The sequence below is a fragment of the Mirounga angustirostris genome, unplaced genomic scaffold (genome assembly GCF_029215605.1).
Source record: "Mirounga angustirostris isolate CCGP_5_RB_7025 unplaced genomic scaffold, mMirAng1.0.hap1 SCAF_4, whole genome shotgun sequence".
NCBI lineage: Eukaryota > Metazoa > Chordata > Mammalia > Carnivora > Phocidae > Mirounga > Mirounga angustirostris.
Genome location: NW_026991712.1, coordinates 37,517,007 through 37,544,237, shown reverse-complemented (window position 1 = coordinate 37,544,237; position 27,231 = coordinate 37,517,007). Strand labels below are relative to the sequence as shown.

General features: G+C 37.9%; 2 protein-coding genes across 17 annotated transcripts in view; both read left to right on the top strand.

Moving 5' to 3' along the window:
* The first annotated feature begins 15,857 nt into the window (after positions 1-15,857).
* LOC123860505 (large ribosomal subunit protein eL6-like) lies at positions 15,858-16,773 on the top strand. The gene has a single exon (XM_045899200.3). The coding sequence runs from the start codon at positions 16,055-16,057 to the stop codon at positions 16,730-16,732; it is 678 nt and encodes a 225-aa protein (XP_045755156.1). The 5' UTR covers positions 15,858-16,054; the 3' UTR covers positions 16,733-16,773.
* Positions 16,774-21,993: 5,220 nt separating this feature from the next.
* The window catches only part of VPS13B (vacuolar protein sorting 13 homolog B), a 768,399-nt gene continuing 763,161 nt past the window's right edge, over positions 21,994-27,231 (top strand). For 6 of the 16 annotated variants that reach the window (XM_064588057.1, XM_064588054.1, XM_064588059.1 and 3 more), the window contains exons 1-2: positions 21,995-22,342; positions 22,780-22,958. In XM_064588057.1, the coding sequence (XP_064444127.1) occupies positions 22,812-22,958 (147 nt within the window). In that variant the 5' untranslated portion in view covers positions 21,995-22,342; positions 22,780-22,811. Of the gene's footprint in view, positions 22,343-22,371; positions 22,669-22,779; positions 22,959-27,231 lie in introns of those variants that run through there. The other 10 variants (XM_064588056.1, XM_064588061.1, XM_064588062.1 and 7 more) reach the window with 7 other exon arrangements.

The following is a 27,231-nucleotide window of genomic DNA, read 5'->3' as shown; positions in this document are numbered from 1 at the left end:
ATTTAAGACAGTTAATTTAAAGTCTTTACTCCCCTTCCCCCCAAAAAATAAAGTCTTTGGCTAATATGTCCAATGTCTAGGCTTCTTTAGGGATGTTTTCTGTCACTTTTGTCCTGTGAATGGGCCACATTTCACTGTTTCTTTGTATCCCTTGTGATTTTTTTGTCAAAAACTGGACATTTTGGAAACTAATGATGTACTATATGTTGGCTAACTGAATTTAAACAAAAAACTGGACATTTTGAATATTATAACTCTGGAAATCAGACACTTCCCCCTCCTCAGAGTTTGCTGTTGTTGCTTGTTGAGGGCTGTAGTCATTCACATTTCTAGTGACTTTCCCATACTATTTTTGCAAAGACTGTATTTCTTATTCATGTGTGATTACCTAAGTCTCTGTTATATTATTTCAGTGGTCAGCCGAGACCTGATAGAGATTTCTTTAAATGCTTGGAGCTTAAAAGGGGGGGAAAAATACTCTCCTTATTTTTGTAGATTAGCATTGAGCAGAGGCAATCCTTCAATGCTTGGAGAGGCCACCTATAATTCTGATTCAGCTTTTACTCCTGTTCACATGGACCCTAAAGATCAGCAAGAGATAGAAGCTTTTAGGGTCCACTCAGGTCTTTTCTGAGTTGCACTGAGCTCTGGGCATGCATGTTGCATGTACCAATATTTTATCCCTTTTATTGCTAAATAGTATTCCATTGTATGATATACCACATTTTATTTATCCATCCATCACTTGATGGACATTTGGATTATTTCCACTTTTTGGCTCTTATAATGTTCTATGGCATTGTGGACTCATTTCTATTTTAAAAATGGATGATTTAGATAAGTTGATACACAATGAACTGAATATATTTTAAATTAATAATTAAATGAATTTTGAAATATGTATAAATCTGTGAATTCATCACCATAATTAAGAATAGAAGCATTTCCATCACCCTCAAAAGTTTCCACATGGCCCTTTGTAATCCAATGCAACTCTGAAACCCTGTTTGCCTGCACTTACTGATCTACTTTCTTTTACTAAACATTTCTAGAATTGTATATTAGTGGAATAACATTTTATTGCTTTTTATTTGGTTCCTTTCACTCAGCATAACCATTTTTATTTTCTTCCATGTTGTTTCATATATCAATAGTTCCTCATTTCTTCCTGAATAGTATTCCCATTGCATGTCTATATCACATCTTATTTATCCATTCATCTTTTGAATCTTTGGATTTTTTCTACCTTTTAAGCTATTACAAATGATCCTGTTTGAAAGTTTTTCAAATTTTTTTGCAGACTTATTCTTTCATTTCTCTATGGTAAATACCTTGGAGTAGAATGGCTGGTTTGTATGGTAGGTGTATGTTTAACTTTGTAGGAAACTGCTAAACTGGTTTCCAACAATGAAAAACAATGGCCTTTCCCACAACAGCCAACTATTGTATCATTTTACATTCCTACCAACAGTATATGAAAGTTCCAGTTGCTCTACATCCTCACCAACACTTGGTATGGTCAGTCTTTTAAATTTTAGCCATTTTAGTGTGTATTTTATTGTGGTTTTATATTACATTTTACTAATGACAAATAATGTTGAGCATCTTTTTTATGTACTCATTTTCCATACATACATCTTCTTTGGTGAAGTGCAATTTCAAATCCTTTACCCATTTTTAAATTGTGTTTTATTATTATTATTATTATTGAGATTGGGGGGTGTGAGTTCTCAATATATTCCAAATGAAGGTCCTTTGTTGGATATATATATTTTAAATATTTCAGTTTGTGGCTTGACTTCATTTTCTTAGCAGTACCTTTATCAAATTAAGGGCCTGCATGTAGATAAAGAAGGAAGTCTTTGTATGGCCACAGTTCATGTGGAAGACATGTGAGTTTTAGTTGATCATGGTGTTAATACAAGTTAAGGGTGTGATGTGGCTAATGAACTCAGGTTTCACTTATGAAAGTGCATAATAAAAAGTAATACTCTATGGTACTTTGTAGTGATCATATCACATTATTATTTTCAATTCTGGGACTAAGTGTTAAATGGAACATTGTCAAACTTAAGTACATTCAGAGGAAGTAGATTAGGATATTAAGAAGACCCAAAGAGCAAAGATTGAAGGAATGTGGGATAGTCTAGAAATGAAAGCAGTAAAAGGAGACAGAAATTTTTAAAAATTTGAAGGTCTTGTAGAGTAAAAGTAGAATAGTTAAGAGTATGGGATATATATTCAAAGAGACATGGATTCAAATACTGGCTACTCCTCTTAATAGCTATGTGCTATTAGGCATGGTTCTTAAAGGCTGTCTAAGTTTTCTCACTGTTAAAATTCACAGTACTTATTAAATACTCAACAAATAATATTATTAATCCCACTATGTGACAGTAAGTGATGCTATGAATCATTTATTACATTATTTATTAACTTCTAGTAAATCAAAGGATAATTGGGACATTCATTATACTATGGCATCCTTAACAAAGATGGCACTTCATTTGTAAGGTGCATCAGTGTTATTAGTTACTGTTTAAGAAATTGCCCAAATCTAGCAGATTAAAATAAATATTTATTCTCTCACAGTTTCTGTTGTGGTTTAGGAATTCAGGAGCAGCTCATCTGGGTGGTTCTGGCTCAGGGTCTCTCATGAGGTTGCAGTTAAGAAGCCAGGGCTGCACTCATTTTAAGGCTGACTACTGACAGAAAACCCCAGTTCCCTCTTTGCTGTTGGCAGGAGGCCTCAGTTTCTTGCCATGTGGACTTTTCCCTAGTGCAGCTTGACTGTTCTCATGTCATGGCAGCAGGCTTCTTCCAGAGCAAGTAATCCCAGTGAAAGAGCAAGGAAGAAGCCACAATGCTTCTTATGTTCTTATTTCAGAAATCACATTGTCACTTCGGTCTCCTTATAGCTCTCAAAAATGAGTCACTAAATACAACTCATATTCAAAGGGAGGGCAATTAGTTTCCACTTTTTAAAAGAGGAAGGATATTAAAGGATATGTGCACATATTTTAAACCCCTGCAACCAACGAGGATATTTGTGCAGAAAAAGATTTTAAGGATATATCTGGTGTTGCGGGGTTAGGAAAGAAAAGTGTTTTTAGGACTAGTGTTCCTAACCAGGTTTCTGGATATAGATTTCCTATAAAATCACCCCAACAAATCTCTTTTGCCTCAGTTTTCTTCCTAAAATATTGGGTCTACCCCAGGTAAATAATTGAAATGTCCAGACTTTCCTTGTAAAAGAGTCCCCATTGGGTTTTTCTCTTAAGTCTCTTGGCCATTCAAGATAAGAATCTTAATTCCTATTCTTCTGCTAGCTCAGGGTTAATCTTCATGTTATACAAAGAACATCTCCCCTGCCAATATGACTTAGTGTATTAGTTTACTGTGGCTGCTGTAACAAATTGCTACAAATGGGCGGGTTAAAAACAACAAAATTTATTCTCTTGTAGTTCTGGAGGCCAGAAGTCTGAAATCAAGGTGTCAGCAAGGTTGCACGTCCTCTAGGGTCTGTAGGGGAATGATCCATTTCTGCCTCTTCCAGCTTCTGGTGGCTCTTGGCATTCCTTGATACATAGCTCCATCACTCTAGTCTTTGCCTCCATGGTCACATTGCCTCCTTTTCTGTGTTATTTTCCTTTGTCTCATTTTTAAAAAAAAATAAACTTCATTTTCAAAGTTTCAGAATTTTAATTATAAATGTGCAGAATTTCATCCAAGTTTGTCACCAGTTTCATCCAAGTTTCCACGAAGGGCTCAAGAAATCAAGGTCTCTGGAATTATCAAAGCCTAACAACTATTTTTAAAGACTTTAATGCTTACAATGCATGAATAGGTAATGTGGACCCATTACAAATTTCAATTTTTAGTCAGTTGATCTCATTTGATTATTAATAGCCAATTATAGAAAATTCAATTCAACCAGGTATCTGCATAGGTAATGCAGACAAAGACTTTGTAAACTAGTGAAAACTATGCAACTTTTAGGTATTATTAGTGTCTACATGTAGTCAACACTGCATTTTATTTTATTTTTTTACTAATTTTTTTCCATTAGCCTTTTTAAAAATTGAATTCTAAATTTTTTATAAGTGACATACAATATCCTATTAGTTTCAGATATACATCATGGTGATTCAGTATTTTTATACATTAGGAGATGATCCCCATGATAAGTCTGGTTGCCACCTGTCACCATACAAACTTAATATAATATTATTGACTATATTCCCTATGCTGTACATTACATCCCCATGACTTATTTTATAATTGGAAGTTTGTACCTCTTAATCCCCTTAATCCTCTTCACCTATTTCACTCTTCCCCGCAGTAGCCAACAGTTTGTTTCCTGTATTTATGAATCTGTTTGTTTGTTCATTTATTTTGTTTTTGAGGTTCCACATATAAGTGAAATCATGTGGTATTTGTCTTTGTCTGACTTATGTCACTTATCCAAACATGATTTAGGTTCATCCACGTTGTTGCAAATGGCAGGATTTCATTCTTTTTATGACTGAGTAATATCCATTGTATATACCATATCTTCTTTATCCATTCACCTATTAATGGACACTTGGGTTGCTTCCATATCTTGGCTATTGTAAAATAATGCTGCAGTGAACATAGGGGTGCATATATCCCTTCAAATTGGTGTTTTAATTTTCTATGGATAAGTACCCCAAAGTGGAATTGCTGGATTATATGGTAGTTCAATTTTTAACTTTTTGTTTAATTTTTGTTTTGGGTTTGTTCACTCTTATAAGGACACATTATTGGATTTAAGGCCTATTTGGAAAATCCAGGAGAAACTCTTCTCAAAATTCTTAATCACATATTTTGCCATGTAAGGTAATTTTTAATCTTTTGCCATATAAGGTGATATTCATAGGTTCTGAGGATTAGAATATGGTCATATCATTTTGCAGGGCCACCATTCAGCCCATTACACCTAGTCACTATTAATTATCCTGGCAAAATAGGAGATCCTTAAAATAGCCCCTAAGATGTGACTAAAACTTTTGTTTCTCTAAAACTTACCGTAAATGAATAAGATAATCAAATGTCTATAAAATATATAAATGACTTCTTGGAAAAAGGGGGATTTATGATTCTTTGAAGGTGTGATATAAAGTTGAGAAATATTGGTCTAATTGATTTTTCATCAAGTATTTTGTATATATATAAAAACACAAAAATACCTATCTACCTACTAATCAAATATTAATATTTTGACTTATTTTAGAAGAAATGAAACATTGACAGATACATTGAAGTACTCTGTATTCCCTTCCCCCTGTTTAAATTATCTTGAATTTGGTATTTTTGTTATGAAAGTATCTAATGCTATTTCTAAATATATATGTAGCTATCACAATATATTGCATTTCTAGGAATGCCATATGTGTATGTATACGTGTGTGTATATATATATAATTGAATATATAGCAAACATATACTATATATGTGATATGTTATACTTTGCTACTTATTTTTTCTCAATGTTCTATTTTTCAGATTTATTGTTAATATGTGACTTTGTTCAGTGTTTTTTCAGACTGTTACAAACCATTTGTAGCTCACAGTATCAATTTTGTAGGTCCTGAACTAATTTAGAAGAAAAAGAAGAAACAGAACAGAGATAAGAGAATGCATTACATGTACTCAGTTTGAGTATGGTTTTGTGAGAATTCTCAGTGCATATATATGTGCACCGAGTCATGCATGGTATAAACTGTATTTCCAACTCTAGGTAAACTATTTCAAAGTCATAGTCCTAATTGATTCATTTTCACTACTATATGTTTCATTATATGAATATACCACAGTTTAACCATTTTTCCTATTGATATTTCAGTTGTTTCTACTGTTTTATTACTACAAATCATACTTCAATATACTGTTAAACATGTCTCTTGGGCGCCTGGGTGGCTCAGTTGGTTAAGCGACTGCTTCGGCTCAGGTCATGATCCTGGAGTCCCTGGATCGAGTCCCGCATCGGGCTCCCTGCTCAGCGGGGGGTCTGCTTCTCCCTCTGCCCTCTTCCCTCTCGTGCTCTCTGTCTCTTATTCTCTCTCTCTCAAATAAATAAATAAAATCTTAAAAAAAAAATGTCTCCTTGTGCACATGTGCAAGAGTTTCTCTATACTTACAAGTGGAATTGCTAGAGTACGTGCATCTTCAACTCTGCTGGATATTGCTAAATTTCTCTCCATTGTGGAGTTTTCACTAGCAGTGTAGTCGTTCCAGTCATTCCATGTCATTGACATTAGAAATCGAAAATGTTGTCAGTCTGATGGGTATGAAATAGCAGGTCATTGTTGTTTTAAATTGTGGTCCTCTAAATATTAGTGGAGTGTGTTTTCTTGTGATTATTAGACTTATGGGTTTCCTCTTTTATGGACTGCCCATTTTTCTCTTGTTTTTAACTCATTAAGATGTAGTTTGTTATAAAATCTGTGTTATACTCATTTGTTAACTAATATACATTGCAATATTCTTCATCCAGCCTGTGGCTTATATTTTACTTTACCACATTCTTTGATAAACCTAATTTTTTTTTAAGTTTTTTTTTTTTTTTTAAGATTTTATTTATTTATTTGAGAGAGAGAGAATGAGAGACAGAGAGCATGAGAGGGAGGAGGGTCAGAGGGAGAAGCAGACTCCCTGCCGAGCAGGGAGCCCGATGCGGGACTCGATCCAGGGACTCCAGGATCATGACCTGAGCCGAAGGCAGTCACTTAACCAACTGAGCCACCCAGGCGCCCCTGATAAACCTAATTTTGATGTATAAAACTTATTAAGCTTTTTTGAACAGTTTGTCCTCTTTATGTATTTTCATCTTATTTTACAAAACCTTTCCTCTCTGAGGAATAACAATTTTTCTCCTATACAATTTTTATAAATTAAAAAAGATTTATTTATTTATTTATTTGAGAGAGAGGGAGAGGTAGAGGCAGAGGGAGAAGGAGAGAGAAACTTAAGAAGCCTCTGCCCTGAGTGTGGAGCCTGAGGTGGGGCTCAATCTCATGACCCTGAGATCAGGGCCTGAGCTGAAACCAAGAGTCGGATGCTTAACTGACTGTGCCCCCCGGGTGCCCCCTAGAATTTATTTTTGTGTAAGCAGATGTAGATTCACCATGAGATGAATGAAGCTTAAGCTTCAGGGACTGTTACTTGCACAAGCCCTTTCTATGTGCCTGGAAGAAGCCCAAGTAATGTGTTCAATATGGGTTGTATGTTTTTATAAAATTTGCAAAAGTAAAATATTTTGCTATTTTTTTCTTAAATAGGCATCCCCAAATTATAAGTTTCAGGCCCTATAAAACTTGAACTTCATCCTAGGTCTGAGGTAGGAGTCTAATTTAAGTTTTTTCCATATGGATAGTAATTGCTCGAGTACCAATTATTGGTATTTGCAAACACTTTGCCATTGATTTGTAATGCTACTTCTGTCATATAACCATAAATGAGAAGCTTTATTTGGGCCTTTTTATTCAGTCCTGTTGGTATACTTGACTATCCTCCAGTTTATTTTGATCTAGTAGAGGTTTGTAAGACTGTTTCTGTCCTCAGATAGGTCTTAAATTAGGCTAATCCACTTGAGGTAGTATCCTTTTATTTCAGTGAGAATTACAAACAGAAAGTTGGGCTTATGTCAGGGAAAACAGCACATTGTTTTGTGATTAGGTAGAAGTTGAACTCTGCCTAGTTCTCCTAGCCTCTAACTAGTAGTATGATGAGAATCATACTACTTCTCTAATAGGAAGTAACCAGGAATAAGTCATCTATAGCTGATAACTCTTCTCTTAAGCCTTGACTGATTTTCTCATATAGTTCTAAATGATTTTTTCCACATCCCACAGCACTTGTACATATCTCACTTAATCATATGTTAGTCATTTATCTCTGTGATTCCAAGGAAACTGAGGTCCTTCCATGTAGGCATGCCTTAGTGCCTAGCATGGTGTATGCCACATAGTAGGCATTCAAAAAACGTCTTTGAGTTTTGAGTAAATTCAGAATACCAAACTACTATATTTAAATAATTTGAAGCAACCATTGTCATTGATTTCCTACCAATTGGACTTCTTATGAACTATTCTGTGCCCAGCTTTCAAGTGGGAAAACACCTACATGACTTGGACAGATACTTGTTTACAGTTAACTCTGAGGCTACATTAAAAATCTTTATGTGCTATAACTCTTTAGGAAGCTAAAGCTAGTCAGAAGTATTTTGTGCAGCTTAATAGTAGTACTCTCAACGCAGATTGGTTATTATTATTATTATAGTAATTAGTGATTTTTTCTTTTGTTTTTTCCTTCTCAAAAGGGAAGAAATGGAGACTTGAAGTCCTAAGCGTTGGGTTGATTGGCTGTGACCATAGGTAGTTCACTAAGCTTTCTGTGTCTGAGCTTCCTCATCTTGCCATACTTTTGTTATAAAAGGAACAAGGTGTAACATGTAAAGGTATTCAGTGAGTTAGGTCAGTGATTGTCTAGGTAAGTATATTTTAAAATTTAATTATACAATGATAATTTCATGAGTAAATCAAGTTATAATTTTAATGTTCCTGAAGTAACAAAATTGAACAGATTAAGTTCACCTCATGTCAATTATTTTTTTTACTTTTGTGTTACTTAACACTCCCTGCTATAACAGATAAACCCCCAAATCTTAGTGATATAAAGAGTAGTTTATTTCTCAATCATGCAAAATTCTAATGGATGCTACTAATCAGCACTTTGTGTTTCTCTAGGCAATGATTCACAGACTTGGTCTGCTATTTTTTTGTCCTTGGCATCTCTGTGGACCTTGGGAGTCCTCTGTTGCATTCTATTTATCTAGCTTGGTAATGGGGGGAAGAGTAAGGCTGTTGCATGGAAGGCTTTTATGAGCCAGGCCTATATCTTCATCACTTCTATCCACATTCAGGTGATTAGAAGTTGATTATTTCACAACACTTGACTGCAAGAGAGTCTGAATAATAATCTTGCCATGTGCACAGGAGGAAAAGGAAAACAGATTCACTGAATAATTGTTAAAGTCAATCATTGCCACAACCTACTACCACAGAGTATGCAAAGTGCTAGGAATATAAGTCCCTGTACTTGAAGATCTCATAATATGTTACACATAATAGAAAAATAATAATAAAATAGGGGCACCCAGGTGGCTCAGTCAGTTAAGTGTCTGCCTTCGACTCAGATCATGATCCCGGGGTCCTAGGATCGAGACCCATGTCAGGCTCCCTGCTCTGCAGGGAGTCTCCTTTTCCTTCTGCCCCTCTTCCCACTCATGTGTGCACTCTCTCTCCCTCAAATAAATAAAATATTAAAAAATAAATAATAGAAAAAATAAAAATAAATAATAAATATAATAAATAATAAAATCTTTCTCTAACTTTTCACTCTTTTAACGGTCACTCAAGTATGTAAAAACTTTGGTTGAGACTTTTGGTTTCTGGTGCAACCAGAAGCAGCTTAGAAGTTGCCACTCCATCTTAACAAGTAAAAAGCTGAACAAACTGAAATACCACTAATTTTTCTTAGATCCATCAGAGAAATGAGGTCACAGGGCAAACCACTGCATCCCAAACTGGACAGACAGATGAACAGAGAGAATCACAACTTACTGCAGCAGAAACCGATGAGCAGAAACATCCTAGGGAATCAGTGTCAGCATAGGAAAACCTAAATTGCTATTGACAAATTGCTGAAGGCTGAGTGTGGACAAGTCTGAGAGTTAAAAACCTAAGGGGGGACCCAGTCACAGGGAGGTCCCCACCTTTTTGTGAGATTTATCTCGAAGAGCTCTTCCAGGTTCTCACAGTGAAGATCAGAAAAATTCCCCTGTGTTTCTGGCAGAGGGAGAATAAAAGAAGCCATTTTGAAATACACCAGAGCATTTTGTCCTTCTTAACAAGGCCTACCCCAAGGAGAAACTATTATCATTTCCTGTATACCAGAGCCTAAACCCTTGGGGTTTTATCAGAGCTTAACCTACTGAGGTGATGGGAAATACACAACTCTAGCCTTTCCTGTAGGGGAAAGGAATACCCAACTCCAGACCCCTCTAGAGTAGGTCAAAAAACAACTATATGTTGACTACAAGAAACCCATTTTAAATAGATTAAAAGTATATGGATATAGGTTAAAAGTAGGGAGAAAAACATGCCATGCTAACACTGATCAAAAGAAAGCAGGAACAGCTATATTAATTTCAAAGAAGACTTCAAAGCCAAGAAAGTAATCAGGGATGAAAAAGGGCATTACATAATGATAAAGGAGTCAGTTCTCCAAGAAGCCAACAAATCTTAATGTGTAGACACCTAAAAATAGAGTATCAAACTATGTGAGACAAAACCTAATAGAACTGTAAGGAGAAATAGATGCACATAAACAGTCAACTGATTTTTGAAAAAGGAGCCAAGGCAATACTATGGAGCAAAGATAATCTTTTCAACAAAGGGTGCTGAAGCAACTGGACATCCACATGCAGAAAGATAAATCTACACACAGGCCTTATACCATTCACAAAAATTAAGCCAAACTGGATTCAAAACCTAAATGTAAAACAGAGAATAATAAAACCTCTAGAAGATAACAGGAAAAAACCTAGGTGACCTTGGTTATGGTGAAGACTTTTTAGATACAACACAAAGACATGATTCATGAAAAAACAACTGACAAGCTAGAATTCTTTAAAATTAAAAACTCTTGCTCTGCAAAAGAAAATCTCAGGGAATGTGAAGACAAACCACAGACTAGGAGAAAATATTTGCAAAACACACATGAGACTTTTATACAATTTTAGTATATGTGCTGCCGAAGCGAGCACAAGACTTTTATACAAAACATACAAAGAACACTCAACAATAAGAAAACAAACAACCTGATTAAAAAACGTAAAACTACAATTGGACAACTCACCAAAGAAGACACACAGATGGCACATTAGCAAATGAAAAGATGTTACATGTCATTAGGAAATTGCAAATTAAAACAATAAGATACCACTATACATCTGTTAGAATGGCCAAAATCTGGAACACTGACAACACAAAATGCTGGCAATGTTGTGGAGCAACAGGAATTCTCCTTTGTTGTTGGTAGGAATGCAAAAATGGTATACTTTGGAAGATAGATTGGCAGTTTCTTACAAAACTAAACACACTCTTACCATGTGATTCAGCAATGGTGCTTGTTAGCATTTATCCAAAGGAATTGAGAACTTATATACACACAAAAATGTCCACACATGGATGCTTATAGCAGCTTTATTCATAATTGCCCAAACTTGGAAGCAACCAAGATGTCCTGCAAAAGGTAATGGATAAACTGTGGTACATCCATACAATGGAATATTACTCTGTGCTGAAAAGAGCTATCAAACCATGAAAAAACATGTGGAAATGTGAAAGCATATTACTAAGTGAAAGAAGTCAACCTGAAAAGGCTACACATATGTGATTTCAACTATATGGCATTCTTAAGTTCAGTGGTTGCCAGAGGTTGGGGGAGGGAGAGATGAACAGGCATAGAAGATATTTAGGGCAGTGACACTATTCTGTATATTGCAAATACATTTCATTATACATTTGTCAAAATCCATAGAACGTATAACAGCAAGAGTGAACCCTACTGTAAATTATGGAGTTTGGATGATATGTCAATGTAGGTTCATTGATTGTAATAAATGTACCACTATGATGGGGGAGTCCATAGTCAGGACAGTTTTGTGTGTGTAGGAACAGGGAATATATGGGAATTCTGTACATTTAGTTCAATTTTTCTGTGAACTGCAACTGTTCTAAAAAGAGTTTATTAAGAAAAGCAAAAACATCACCTGACTCTGGAGAAGTATTGCCTATATAACCAACCTGCCTCAAAGGCTTCTTGAGAAGATTTAAAAAAAATTTTTTTTTGGGAAAAAAAATCTTACAATAAAGACATAATTGGAGATTTGGGAAAGGCTGTTCATTTGACATTAAAAGAAAACCATAAGCAATGAATGAAACATGTTAGTTAAAAGTAATTAAATTTATTTTGAGGAGGAGCTACGATGGTAGCGTAGAAGGACCCTAGGCTTATGTCATCCCTTGAAAACAACTAGCTAACTATCAAATCATTCTGATTACCCAAGAAATTGACCCGAGAAGAAACTGCACAACTAAAGGGAGAGAAGAGGCCACATCAAAGAAGGTGGTAAGTGCTGCGATGTGGTTTGGGGGAGAAACAGATCACAGGTGCTGTGGAGAGGAGGGAGCCCTAGTTGCAGAGAAAGACCAGAGAGAGTGGAGCGCATAGGGATAGGCACAAGAAGAACACTTCCCCAAAGCCATTGGCTGAGAAAACAGAGGGACTGATTTTTGTGTTTTCGCAACCAGTGGGGCTCAAAGATTAGAGTTTAAAAGGTCAGCGGGCTTGGCTGGGATAGAGCCCTGAGGCCACTGACCTACTCCTGGAGAAGGCAGGCAAACAACCCGTGATTTGAGGATTGCCTAAGGCGCACAGGGAGAGACTGTTCACTCTTTATGGAGTGCATCCGTGAAAGGTGGCATTCACAGAGCTGCCTCTCCAGGGACAAGAGAGTCCCCAGGCACCATTTCCCTCTCCTGCCCCTGAGCATAGGTGCAGAGATACCTGCTGAGGGCAGCTAACCCAGACACTGGCTGTTTAGCCTGCTTTGCTCCAAATCCCAGCCCCCTGTGCTTTGGGGCGGCTGCCCTTCTCGATCAAACCAGCTTCCGTCCAAGTGCAGTGACACTCTCCCCCAGAAGACCAGTGCAGACCCCTACCACACCAGGTCCCTAAAGTTTGGAGTTTTAAAAGTCAGCAGGTTTGGCTGGGATATAGCCCAAAGTGCACTGTGCTGCTCTAGGAAGGCAAGCAACCTGGAGGCAGACCACATGAACACAGTGATTTGAAAAATGCCTGGGATGCATGAGGGGAAATTATTCACTGTCTGGGAGTGCTTCCCTGAGAGCAGCAAGCATGGACACCCCTCTCTGGGGACAAAGGAACTGGCTGGCGCCACTTCCCTCCACCACTCCTCAGCATAAACCAACTTCAGTAAACAGCACAGTGCCAACACTGTTGCCGAATATGCTTACACCATGTCTTGCCCACCTGCACTCTGCTGGTATTGCTTTTCTTGGACAAGTGTGCCTACGGCCCAGCACAAGTCCCTTCCCCAGAAGACCAGGAGAAACCCCCGTACACACCATGTCTCCTGACCAGAGAGTTCTGCAAGGCTTCAGTTATAGTGGAAGTACCATCAGGTCTCATTTAATAAGCAGACCAGAACACACCTAGTTAAAACTTGCCATACTCTGGCCAAGGTCCAAACACTGCCCACTGCAGGCGAGGGGAGCCTCTGCAGATGACTGGCCTGAGAGATAGAGCAGGTGAAACAGAGCAGCAGAGTGCATGCAGCATGCACCAGGGACACTCCCTGAAGTGCCAGGCCCCGGACACTATCTGACCTCTTCTTCATAAAGCCATTACTCCCAGGAGCAGGAAACACAACTGGCTTTTCAAACACATAGAAGAAGACAGAGACTTAGACAAAATGCCAAGATGAAGGAATTCATCCTAAAAGAAAGAACAAGAAAAGAGATTTAACTGAAACACATATAAGTAATAATGCTTGATGGAGAATTTAATGCAACAATCATAAGGATACTTACTGGGCTTTAGAAAAGCATGGAAGACATTAAGGAGATACCACAGAGATAAAAGAGTTAAAAAACAATCAGGCAAAAATGAAAAATGCAGTTAGTGAGATTCAAAACAGACTGAACATAATGACCACAAGGATGGAAGAAGCAGAGGAACGAATAACTGATACAGAAGACAGAATAATGGAAAATAATGAAGCTGAACAAAAGAGAGAAAGAAGAATTATGGATCACGAGAATAGACTCATATCATAGGAGTCCCAGAAGAAGAAGAAGAGAAAAAGAGGCAGAGGTTTGTCTGAGAAAATGATAGCTGAAAACTTCCCTAATCTGGGAAAGGAAACAGACATCCAAATCCAGGAGGCAGAGAGGACTCCCATGAAAGTCAACAAAAGCAGGCCAACACCAAGACATATTGTAGTTAAATTTGCAAAATAGTGATAAAGAAAAAAATTCTAAAAGCAGCAAGACAAAAGAAGTTAAGTCCCTAACTTACAAGGGAAGACCCATAAGGCTAACTGCAGATCTCTCCACAGAAACTTGGCAGGCCAGAAGAAAGTGGCATGATATATTCAATGTATTGGATGGGAAAAATCTGCAGCCAAGAATACTCTATCCAAAAAAGCTATCATTCAGAATAGAAGAAGAGATAAAGAGTTTCCCAGGAAAACAAAAACCAAAGGAGTTTGTGACCACTAAACCAGCCCTGCAAGAAATATTAAAGGGGACTCTTCGAGTGGGAAAGAAATACCAAAAGTAACAAAAACTAGAAAGGAACAGAAAAAAATTGCCAGAAACAATGTCAAAACAAGTAATAAAATGGCACTAAATACATATCTCTTTGTAATTACTCTGAATATAAATGGACTACACGCTCCAATCAAAAGACATAGGGTGTCATAATGGATTAAAAAACAAGACCCATCAATATGCTGCCTACAGAGACTCATTTTAGGCCTAAGGACACCTGCAGATTGAAAGTGAGGGGATGGAGAAACATTTATCATGCAAATGAAAGTCAAAAGAAAGGTGGAGTAGCCACGCTTATATCAGACAAACTAGATTTTAAACCAAAGACGGTAATGAGATGAAGGGCACTATCATAATAAAGGGGTCTATCCAACAAGAAAATATAACAATTGTAAATATTTATGCCCCCAACATGGGAGCACCCAAATATAGAAAACAATTAATAACAAATATAAAGAAACTCATTGATGATAATACAATAATAGTAGGGGGCTTTAACAACCTAGTTACATCAATGGACAGATCATCTAAGCAGAAGATCAAAAAGGAAACAATGGCTTTGACTGAGACACTGGACCAGATGGACTTAACAGATATATTCAGAACATTTCATCCTAAAGCAGCAGAAAACACATTCTTTTCAAGTGCACGTGGGACATTCTCCAGAACAGATCACATACTAGGTTACAAATCAGGCCTCAACAAGTACAAAAAGATTGAGATCATACCATGCATATTTTCTGACCACAGTGCTATGAAACTTGCCAAGAAAAAAATTTGAACAACCACAAATACATGGAGGTTAAACAGCATGCTACTAAACAATGAATGGGTCAACCAGGAAATCAAAGAAGAAATTAAAAAATAAAATGAAAACGAAAACACAATGGTCTAAAACCTTTGGGATGCAGCAAAAGCGGTCCTAAGAGGGAAGTATATAGCAATACAGGCCTACCTCAAGAAGCAAGAAAAATCTCAAACAACCTAATTTTACACATAAAGGAGCTGGAAAAAGAACAAACGAAGGGGTGCCTGGGTGGCTCAGTTGTTAAGCATCTGCCTTCGGCTCAGGTCATGATCCCGGGGTCCTGGGATCGAGCCCCACATCGGGCTCCCTGCTCCGCGGGAAGCCTGCTTCTCCCTCTCCCACTCCCCCTGCTTGTGTTCCCTCTCTCACTGTGTCTCTCTGTCAAATAAATAAGTAAAATCTTAAAAAACAAAAAAACAAATGAAGCCTAAAGCCAGCAGAAGGGAAATAATAAAGATTAGAGCAGAAATAAATGATATAGAAACTAAAAAAAAAAACAAAAACAAAAACAGAAGAACAGATCAATGAAACCAGGAGCTGGTGCTTTGAAAAAATTAATATAATCGATAAGCCCCTAGGTAGACTTGTTAAAAAGAAAAGAGACTCTTTCCCATCTTGCAAGATGGTGGGCGAAAAAGCTGAGAAGCCGGATACTAAAGAGAAGAAACCTGAAGCTAAGAAGGCTGATGCCGGTGGCAAGGCTAAGAAGGGTAACCCCAAGGCTAAAACGCCAAAGAAGGGGAAGCCCCACTGCAGCCGAAACCCTGTCCTTGTCAGAGGAATTGGCACATATTCCTGATCGGCTATGTATTCCAGAAAGGCCATGTACAAGAGGAAGTATTCGGCAGCTAAATCCAGGGTTGAAAAGAAAAAGGAGAAAGTTCTTGCTACGGTCACAAAACCAGTTGGTGGTGACAAGAATGGTGGTACCCGAGTGGTTAAACTTCGCAAAATGCCTAGGTATTATCCTACTGAAGATGTGCCTCGAAAGCAGTTGAGCCATGGCAAAAAACCTTTCAGTCAGCACATGAGAAAGCTGCGAGCTAGTATCACTCACGGGACCATTTTGATCATCCTCACTGGGTGCCACAGAGGCAAGAGGGTAGTTTTCCCGAAGCAACTGAGCAGTGGCTTGCTACTTGTGACTGGACCTCTGTCGCTCAATCGAGTAACTCTGCGTAGAACACACCAGAAATTCGTCATTGCTACTTCTACCAAAATTGATATCAGCAGTGTGAAAATCCCCAAACATCTCACTGATGCTTACTTCAAGAAGAAGCTGTGTAAGCCCAGACACCAGGAGGGTGAGATCTTCGACATCGAGAAAGAGAAATACAAGATTACAGAGCAGCGCAAGGCTGATCAGAAAGCCGTGGACTCGCAAATTCTGCCAAAAATAAAAGCTGTTCCTCAGCTTCAGGGCTACCTCTGCTCTGTGTTTTTTCTCACAAATGGAGTTTACCCTCACAAATTGGTGTTCTAAATTTCTTACAAAGAACGTAATTAAATAACTGATCCATTAAAAAAAAAGAGAGAGAAAGGACCCAAATAAAGAAAAACACAAATGAGAGACAATTATGAGACAATTATTTTGAGACAAAATAGAAACAATTATGAGAATATTATGAAAAATTATATGCCAACAAATTGGACAACCTGGAAGAAATGAATAAATGCCTAGGAAACATATAAACTACCAAAACTGAAATGGGAAGAAATAGAAAACTTGAACAGACTGATAACCAGCAAAGAAATTGAATCAGTAATAAAAAATCTCCCATAAAACAAAAGTCCAGGGCCAGATAGCTTCACAAGGGAATTCTACCAAACATTTAAAGAAGAGTTAATACTTATTCTTCTCAAACTATTCCAAAAAATAGAAAAGGAAGGAAAGCTTCCAAATTCATTCTATGAGGCTGGCATTACCATGATTCTAAAACCAAAGACTCCACTAAAAAAGAGAGCTACAGGCCAATCTCCCTGATGAACATGGATGCAAAAATTCTCAGCAAAACACTAGGAAATCGGGCGCCTGGGTGGCTCAGTTGGTTAGGCGACTGCCTTCGGCTCAGGTCATGATCCTGGAGTCCCTGGGTTGAGTCCCGCATCGGGCTCCCTGCTCGGCGGGGAGTCTGCTTCTCCCTCTGACCCTCCCCCCTCTCATGTGCTCTCTCTCATTCTCTCTCTCTCAAATAAATAAATAAAATCTTTAAAAAACCAAAAACAAAAACAAAAAACACTAGGAAATCAAATCTAATAGTACATTAAAAGAATCATTCACCACAATCAAGTAGGATTTATTCCTGGGCTGCGAGGGTGATTCAATATTCACAAATCAATCCATATGATACACCACATTAATAAATGAAAGGATAAGAACCATATGATCCTTTCAATAGATGCAGAAAATGCATTTGACAAAGTGCAATATCCATTCATGATAAAATCCTCAACAAAGTATGGAAGAGAGGGAACAAACCTCAACATAATAAAGGCCATATATGAAAACCCCACAGCAAATATCATCCTCAACGGGGAAAAACAGAGCTTTTCCTCCACAGTCAGGAACAAGACAGGGATGTTCACTCTCACCACTGTTATTTAACATAGTACTGGAAGTCCTAGCTTCAGTAATCAGACAACAGTAAGAAATAAAAGGCATCCAAATTAGCAAGAAAGAAGTCAAACTTTCACTATTTGTAGATGACATTACACTATATATAGAAAACCCAAAAGACTCCACCAAAAAATTGCTAGCACTGATACATGAATTCAGTAAAGTCGTAGTATACAAAATCAACGTACAGAAATTTGTTGCATTTCTGTGTACCAATAATGAACCAGCAGAAAGAGAAATCAAGGAATCCATCCCACTTACAATTGCACCAAAAACCATAAGATACCTAGGAATAAACCTAAACAAAGAGGTAAATGATCTGTACTCTGAAAACCACAGAACACTTAGGAAAGAAACTGAAAATGACACAAAGAAATGGAAAGACATCCCACACTAGTGGATTGGAGGAACAAATGTTGTTAAAATGTCTATACTACCCAAGGCAATCTACACATTTAATGCAATCCCTATCAAAATACCATGAGCATTTTTCACAGAGCTAGAACAACCCACCCTAAAATTTGTATGGAACCACAAAAGACCCCGAATAGCCAAAGCAATCTTTAAAAAGCAAAGCAAAGCTGGAGGCATCACAATTCTGGACTTCAGAATTCAGCTATAGTTATCAAGACAGTATGGTACTGGCACAAAAATAGACACATAGATCAATGGAAGAGAACAGAAAACCCAGAAATGAACCCAGAACTATATGATCAATTAATCTTCAACAAAGTAGGAAAGAATATCCAATGGAAAAAAGACAGTCTCTTCAGTATTGAAGTGTTGGGAAAACTGGACAGTAACATGCAAAAGAATGAAACTGGACCACTTTCTTACACCATACACAAAAATAAATTCAAAACGGATTAAAGACCTAAATGTGAGACAGGAAACCATCAAAATCCTGGAGGAGAACACAGGCAGTAACGTCTTTTGACATCGGCCAAAGCAACTTCTTACTAGATATATCTCCTGAGGCAAGGGAAACAAAAGCAAAAATAAACTATAGGGACTTCATCAAAATAAAAAGTTTCTGCACAGCGAAGGAAACCATCAACAAAACTAAAAGGTAACCTATGGAATAGGAGAAGATATTTGCAAATGACATATCTGATAAACGGTTAGTATCCAAAAAATAGAACTTATAAAACTCAACACCCAAAAAACAAATAATCCAATTTAAAAAATGGGCAGAAGACATGCACAGACATTTTTCCAAAGAAGACATACAGATGGCCAACAAACCCATGAAAGCATGCTCAACATCACTCATCATTAGGGAAATACAAATCAAACTACAATGATATCACAGCTGTCAGAATGGCTAAAATCAAGAACACAAGAAACAACAGGTGTTGGTGAGTATGTGGAGACAGGGGACCCCTTGTGCACTGTTGGTGGGAATGCAAACTGGTGCAGCCACTCTGGAAAACATCATGGAGATTCCTCAAAAAGTTAAAAATAGAACTACTCTACGATCCAGGTCTTAGAGATTCTCAGCAATTATCATGAAAGAATCTTACAAAGCTTGTCAGTTAGTCCAGACTAAAATTCTTAATTCATAGCTAGCACCATTCATTGTCTTTTTTGTACCCAAGTTATAGATCCCTTGAGGACAATGCCGGTATCCTTTTAAAATGTGCAGTTCTCTTAAATGTATCAAATACATGCAGTAATCACACTACTAGGTATTTACCCAAAAGATACAAAAATACTTATTCAAAGGGATACATCCACACTGATGTTTATAGCAGCATTATCTACAATAGCCAATTATGGAAGGAGCCCTAGTGTCCATGGACTGATGAATAAAAAAGATGTGATATATGTATATAAAATGGAATATTACCAAGCCATTAAAAAAGGAATGCTATCTTGCCATTTGCAATGGTGTGGACAGAGCTAAAGAGTATAATGCTAAAGGAAATAAGTCAGTCAAAGACAAATGCCACGATTTCACTCACACGTGGAATTTAAAAAACAAAACAAATGAACATGGAACGAAAGAAGCAAATCAAGAAACAGACTCTTAAATATAGAGAACAGAGTTACTGGAGGGGAGGTGGGTGGGGATGGGTTAAATAGGTGATGGGTATTAAGGAGTGCACCTGTTGTGATTAGCACTGGGTGTTGTATGTAAGTGATGAATTATTAAATTCTACACCTGAAACTAAGATTACACTGTGTTAACTAACTGGAATTTAAATAAAAATTCGGAGAAAAACAATTATTTTGACTGCTTACAGAACAGGGTGCAATAGAACACAGGTTGAAAACCACTACTTTTGATTCTTAAAACCAAACTAAAAAAAAAAAAAAAAAATCAATGACCAAATAATTTTCTCAAGGCAGGAATTTGGCAATTATTTTTGTTGGCCCCAAGAGAAAAATGGCACAGAACAAAAAATATACCATGCTTATTTTGTTTATATGGCATAGTAAAACAAATCTAAATTTATATTAGTATACTGCTCTTTTATACTAAATTGAGACCTGTAAGAATGGCTAAAATCAACAAGAAACAACAGGTGTTGGTGACAATGTGAGACTAGGCCCCTTTTCTCTAGAAGAATAACAAGACTTGTAGTTCTAGAACTGTAGAGCTTTTATACAATTAGTGGAATCATTTTTTTATGTTAAGATTTCTGAGTCATGGCTTCAACCTGTTTGCTTTCCAAGTGAAATAGATAACTAAGAAATTTCTTAATTTACTTGACTAATTCAGTGGGTTTTAATAAGAACTAGATTACTTGGGTTATTCATCAAGGCTTTTTGTGAGAGGAGTTGCTCTGAATCAGCCAATTAGCTGCTTTTTTCTTTTGAAACTTATTTTCATTAACATAATAAATCTAAATACCCTGGCATCCTCACTTATGCCTCTTTTCTATTGCATTTTCTAACACTCTTTCAAGAAATCATAACTTGAATTCCAGTAAAGAGCTTTAAAAGTTTAGAATACTTATTACTATTTTCAATTAAATGCAACAATATGGGTGGTTATTTTTTTTTTAAAGATTTTATTTATTTATTTGAGAGAGAGAGAGAATGAGAGAGAGCACATGAGAGGGGGCAGGGGCAGAGGGAGAAGCAGACTCTCCGCCGAGCAGGGAGCCCGATGCGGGACTCGATCCTGGGACTCCAGGATCATGACCTGAGCCGAAGGCAGTCGCTTAACCAACTGAGCCACCCAGGCGCCCTATGGGTGGTTATTTTTTAAGTAATCCCCACACTCAGTGTGCGGCTCAAACTCACAACCCTGAGATCAAGAGTGCCATGTTCTATGGACTGAGCCAGCCAGGCGCCCCCCTTTTAAAATTTTTAATTTTTTTTTTTGGTTGGGTGGGCATCTTAATCCCTTTGTAACGAAAAGTCTATTTTCAAAATGCAGTGGTAGTTGTTTTCTGCAGACGTTACTGGTAAAAACAATCAGCGAGCAAGTCCTACGCTACTCCTTTAAGCCCAGTGTGTTATTTTTCCGAGTTAGGTGTTGGAGTTTCTCGATTTTGTTAGCCTGCAAAATATTGCAAGGAAAGGTAATATTTTATACATTCATTTCAGCCTAATAAAACCAACACTGCCTCTTAAAACTCTTGAATTCATTCCTTGTCAGCTATTTCTTTTCACTTTATCTCTAGGAGCCTTCCTTGTGCTATTCCCACCGCTTTTCTGAAGGCCCACATCAGACTGCAATCTAATGGTTCTTCACAATCTTCTCTTTGGCCATTCCTTCACCGGCCCGCATCAGCACGTTTAGGGATACTTAACACTCCTTTGCCAAAGAACACGAGAGCTTGTCTGCACGTTTGATCAAAATGCGTTCCCCTAAATTACACATCCTAATTCCTTTAATTTCTCCACTACTCGTACCTTTCCTCCAGCAAATGAACCTCGGATCTAAAGTTAAATCTGCCCCCGCCTCCAACCTCCCAGCTCCTACCTGCGGCCTTAAGGCTGTTGCCCTGCCCACTGAACCCAAGTTCCCCTCCCCAGGCCTTCCATTTCCCAAGAAAAACAATAGCCGCTTTGTGTTTCAGGGTTTTAAACACCAGTATCCACTTTCTTCCCCCTCCTTCGACCCGAGGGCCCTCGGCGCTTCCCCCCCGGACGCGACCTCCACCACCTACAAGCCGCTTTTCGCCGGGGCGCCACTTCCGGATCGCCGAGTGTCTCCGCTTTACCGGTCCGCCCACCTCCCCCGCGCATTTCCCAGAGCTTTGTCTCAAAACATCGGCGGGGTCGGAGCGGGGACGCAGGCTAGCCCGGAACTGAAGGTCTCCTAGAAGACGCGCTGAGTGGCTGCTCCAGCCTGGCAACTCCCGCCGCGCTGCGGAGTCGAGGGGTGGCGGTGGAGGGACAGTTTGTTTTGAGCACCGAATGGGGTAACACCCGGAAGTGGCGCCGTACCCGAGTTGCGTTGCCGCCGGGGGCGGGTGCCGGGTACCGGGAGGTGGCGAGGAAGCCACGGTACTCTTTGCCGTAAGTGTCAGCGGAGGGTGCAATTCCGCCAGAGGCGGGAGCTGGCCTGGTTCTGGCCCAGCTTTTACCGTGGTAGATCCGGCTGGGTTCCGGGAGTCGAGGGCCTCGTGGGGAGGCTGGACTGGTGGAGGGTTGCGGCGGCCGAAGGGGATCCCGCTCCCTTCTTTCTCCCTTTCCTGGGGATCTGCTCTCTTTAGTTCACCAGCTTATGCCTCCCACCCTCCGCCAGGCGAGTTGAGGGGAGTTTTACTAGGGAGGAAGTTGCAGCTGGAGCAGAGAATCCACTTGTGTTTTCGGCTTCTGGGAGGAGGCGAGCGGCTGCTTTGGTGGGCACTGTTGCTTTTCGGCCTCTTCATCTTCGTCCCTCCTGAGAAATGCTTTTCCTTCGCTGCTTTACCGACTCAGTTACTTCTCATATTTGTCTTTACCCCCTTCAGCTTCTGACTTTGACTCCTCTGCACCTTAAAAGATGCTGGAGTCATATGTGACTCCAATTTTAATGAGCTATGTGAATCGCTACATCAAGAATTTAAAGCCTTCAGATCTACAGCTTTCGCTATGGGGTGGAGATGTGGTTCTCAGCAAGCTCGAGTTAAAGTTGGATGTGCTGGAACAGGTAAGCTGCGTAGCTGTCACTAACTGGAAACATTTTCAGCTAGTTTAGTAATCCTTTGTTTCCTGCACTTCGGCTTTATGCTTTAAAAACTTAAATTGTCTGTTTAAGTATTTTGGACTACGCTGAAACTACAGACCTTCCTTTACAGTTTTTTTCGTGGTTTGTTACTGGTGATGGTTTATTAGAATTGGATTTCCAAAAGGTGCCTCAACAGATAGGAAGACAGCTTCATTGTTCTTGTCAGAATTGTTCAGTCTGCTTACTCAATTCGGAAGCATTACCGGATATGCTAATATACGTTGCTAAGATTTCTGTATGAAGCTGGAAAATACATTCCCATTCTCCTTTTTGGGGAATGGAAGGGTCTGAAAGACAGCAAGAAAGTTCTCTTAGTAGGAAAGAGGACATGACATCCTGAGAGAATTGAGCAGACACAGATTGAGAATGCCAGTAAAATTGAAAACTTACTACTTATTCACTTTTTAGGTTTTTTTTCTTTTAACTTGAGAATGGTCTGATGTAAATAACTAATTTTAAAGTTCATATATTTATTAATCCACCGAGTACATTTATTACTAACATATGCCAGGCAACTCTGTTAGGCCTGAAGATACAAAAACTATCTGTGGAAACTCTGAAGAGCCAGACCACCTGCTTTTTAGGAGATAAGGGAAGTCTTAATCTAATGGTGAAAGTTAATAATTTTTACATTCCACTGCTCCCTTTATTATTGAATAATCTAGAGTATCACTAAGAAATAATACTCTTGGTTCCTTCCCCTCTTCTCTCCAAGGTTAATTATCTTAATATTTTAATTTTTTAAAAATGACCACACGTCCTAAGTGTGCAGCTCAGTTTTTATGTATGTATACACGTGTGTAACCACTGTGGAGATGAAATAGAATATTTCCTGCAGCTTAAATGGCTCCCCTTTGCAAATCAGTATTCCCACCCCCTAAAACAGGTGACTCTTATTCTGACTTTTCTCAACATAAAGAAGTTTTGCTTGTTCTTGAACCTTAATAAATTGGAATCACTTGTGTCTGGCTGTTTAACTTTATGGCTAAGATTAACCCATGTTGTTGCAGGAGCTGTCATTTGTATTGCCTTGCAGTATTCCGTTGGCTAAAGATTCACAATTTATTTTCCCATTGATGTACATTTGGGTGGTTTCTACTTTTGGCTGTTATGAAGAAAGTTCTTGTGAACATTCTTGTACATGTATATTGGTGGACATAGGTATTAATTTCTCTTAGGTGTATACTTAGGTATGTATATGTTTAGCTTTGATGGATACTGCCAAATAGTTTTCCAAAGTGGTTGTATCAATTTACATTCTCACCAACGGTGGATGAGAGGTCCAGTTACTTCAAGTTTTTGGTATTACTTGACATGTTTGTTATTTTAATTTTAGCCTTTCTGGTGGGTGTGTAGTGGTCTCTATTTAAATTTGCATTTCCTTAATGGGTAATGATGTTGAACACATTTTCACGTGCTGATTATTGGTTATTTGAATATCCTCTTTTGTAAAGTCTCTAATTCTTTTGCCTTTTAAAAAAAAATTGGGTATTTTTTTTTAATTGATGTGGAGGGGTTCTTTACATATTTTGGAAATGAGTCCTTTGCTAGATATATTTTGCAATATCTTCTCCCAGTCTGTGGCTTGGCTTTTTACTCTCTTAAAATTATCTTTTGATGAGTAGAAGTTCATAATTTCACTGAGGTCCAAGTTGTCAATCTTTTCCTTTAAGAAATTTTTGCTTATTCCAGGTACATGAAGATACTCTTTTTTTGTTTTGTTTTTATTTTAATCACCCCGTGCTCATCATGACAAGTGCATTCCTTAATATCCATCACCTGTTTAACCCATCCTCCCACCCCCTCCTCTGGTAACCATTAGTTTATTCTGTTAATTGGTTTGCTTTCCTCTTTTTTTTTAAATTTTATTTATTTATTTGACAGAGGGAGACACTGCGAGAGAGGGAACACAAGCAGGGGGAGTGGGAGAGGGAGAAGCAGGCTCCCCACTGAGCAGGGAGCCCAACACGGGGCTTGATCTCAGGACCCTGGGATCACAACCTGAGCCAAAGGCAGACGCTTAACGACTGAGCCACTCAGGCGTCCGCCTTCCTCTCTTTTTGCCCCCCTTTACTCATTTGTTTTGTTTCTTAAATTCCACATAGTGGTGAAATCATATGGTATTTGTCTTTCTCTGACTTACTTCACTTAGCGTTATACACTCTAGCTCCATCCATGTTGCAAATAGCAAGATTTCATTTTTTATGGCTGAATAATATTCCATTATATATGTATAGATAGAAATACCTATATTTATCTATCTCCTTTATCCATTCATCAGTCGATGGACATTTGGGCTCTTTCTGTAATTTGTGTATTGTTGATAATGCTGCTGTAAACATCGGGGTGTGTGTATCCCTTCAAATTAGTATTTTTGTATCCTTTGGGTAAATACCCAGTAGTGCAATTGCTAGATCATAGGGCACTCAGTGGATTATTAAAACCTCCATACTGTTTTCCAGAGTGGCTGCACCAGTTTGCATTCCCAGCAACAGTGCAAGAAGGTTCCCCTTTTCCCATGTCCTCAGTAACACCTGTTGTTTCTTGTGTTGTTGAGTTTAGCCATTCTGACAGGTGTGAGGTGATATCTCATTGTAGTTTTGATTTGCATTTCCCTGATGATGAGTGATGCTGAGCATCTTTTCATATGTCTATTGGCCATCTGTAGGTCTTTTTGGAGAACTGTCTATGCGTGTCTTCTGCCCATTTTAATCAGATAGTTTGGTTTTTGGATGTTGGCTTTTGTAAGTTCTTTACATATTTTGGATACTAACCCTTTATCAGATATGCCATTTGCAAATATCTTCTCCTATTCCTTAGGTTGCTTTTTAGTTTTGTTAATGGTTTCCTTTGTTATGCAGAAGCTTTTATTTTGATGAAGTCCCAGTAGTTTCCCTTGCCTCTGGATACGTGTCTAATAAGAAGTTGCCATGGCCAAGATCAAAGATGTTGCTGCCTGTGTTTTCCTCTAGGATTTTGATGGTTTCCTGTCTCACATTTAGGTCTTTTGAATTTATTTTTGTGTATGGTAAGAAAATGGTCCAGTTTCATTTTTTTGCGTATTGCTGTCCCTTCTCTTGTTTTCTTTTAGAAGTTTTATTGGGTTTTTTTTTTTTTTGATTTATCTAAAATTTTTCTGGAAGTGTGAAGTAGAGGTCAAGATGCACCTTTTTTTTCCTTTGAGACTCATTTGATCCACACCATTTGTTGAACCATTCTTTTTCTACTGAATTGCAGTAAGCCTTACTGCAAATCAGGTTGTCATATATGTGTGGATTTATTTCTGAACTCTGTATTTGCTCAGTAGTCTATTTGTCTATTCTTGTGTCATTACCATACTGTCTTTTACAGTGTTTTGATGTCTCATAGTGTAATTTGTGTAACTTTGTTATTTTTTTCCTTGTTATAACTATTGTGGATCCTTTGCATTTTCACATACATTTTAGTTTCAATTTGTAAATTTTAGAATTTTCCCCTAAGGGGGGAACCCACTGACATTTTTGTTGAGGTTACATGAAATCAATAGATTAATTTGGGAGGCATTAACATTAACACATACTGTTTTAATATAGTATTGAGTACAGAACATTGCTTTCTGTATTTTTAAATCTTCAATTTTTCTCAGCAATGATTTGAAGTTTTCAAGAGAGGCCTTGCACATATTTCATTAAATATGATCTTTTTTTTTGTTATAAGGAGCATTATTTCTTAAAAATTTCATTTTCTAAGTACATTACCAGTGCACAGAAATACAGTTGTTTTAGTACATTGGCCTTCCATTCAGTGTCCTTTCTAACTTGTATGATTTGGTGTTTTCTTTTAGATTGCCTGTGTACGCAATCATGCCATTTGCAAATAGTGACAGTTTTACATCTTCCAGTGCTTGTACCTTTTATTTCTTTATTGCAGTGTGGAGTAGACATCTTGAAAATACTTTTTTTTGTTCCCACCTTCAGTGTTAAAGTGCTCAATATTTTACTATTAAGCATGTTGCTAGCTGTAAGTACTCCTTATGGGTAAGGAAATGCTCTTTTGTTCCTCCTTTTACAAGTTTTTAAAAATCATGAATGGGTTTGAATTTTATCAAATATTACATTTAATGAATTTATCTGATTTTTCTTTTATTCTGTTAATGTGGTGAATTACATTGACTTTTTAGATGGAGTTTGAATTCCTGGCATAAACCCATACTTCG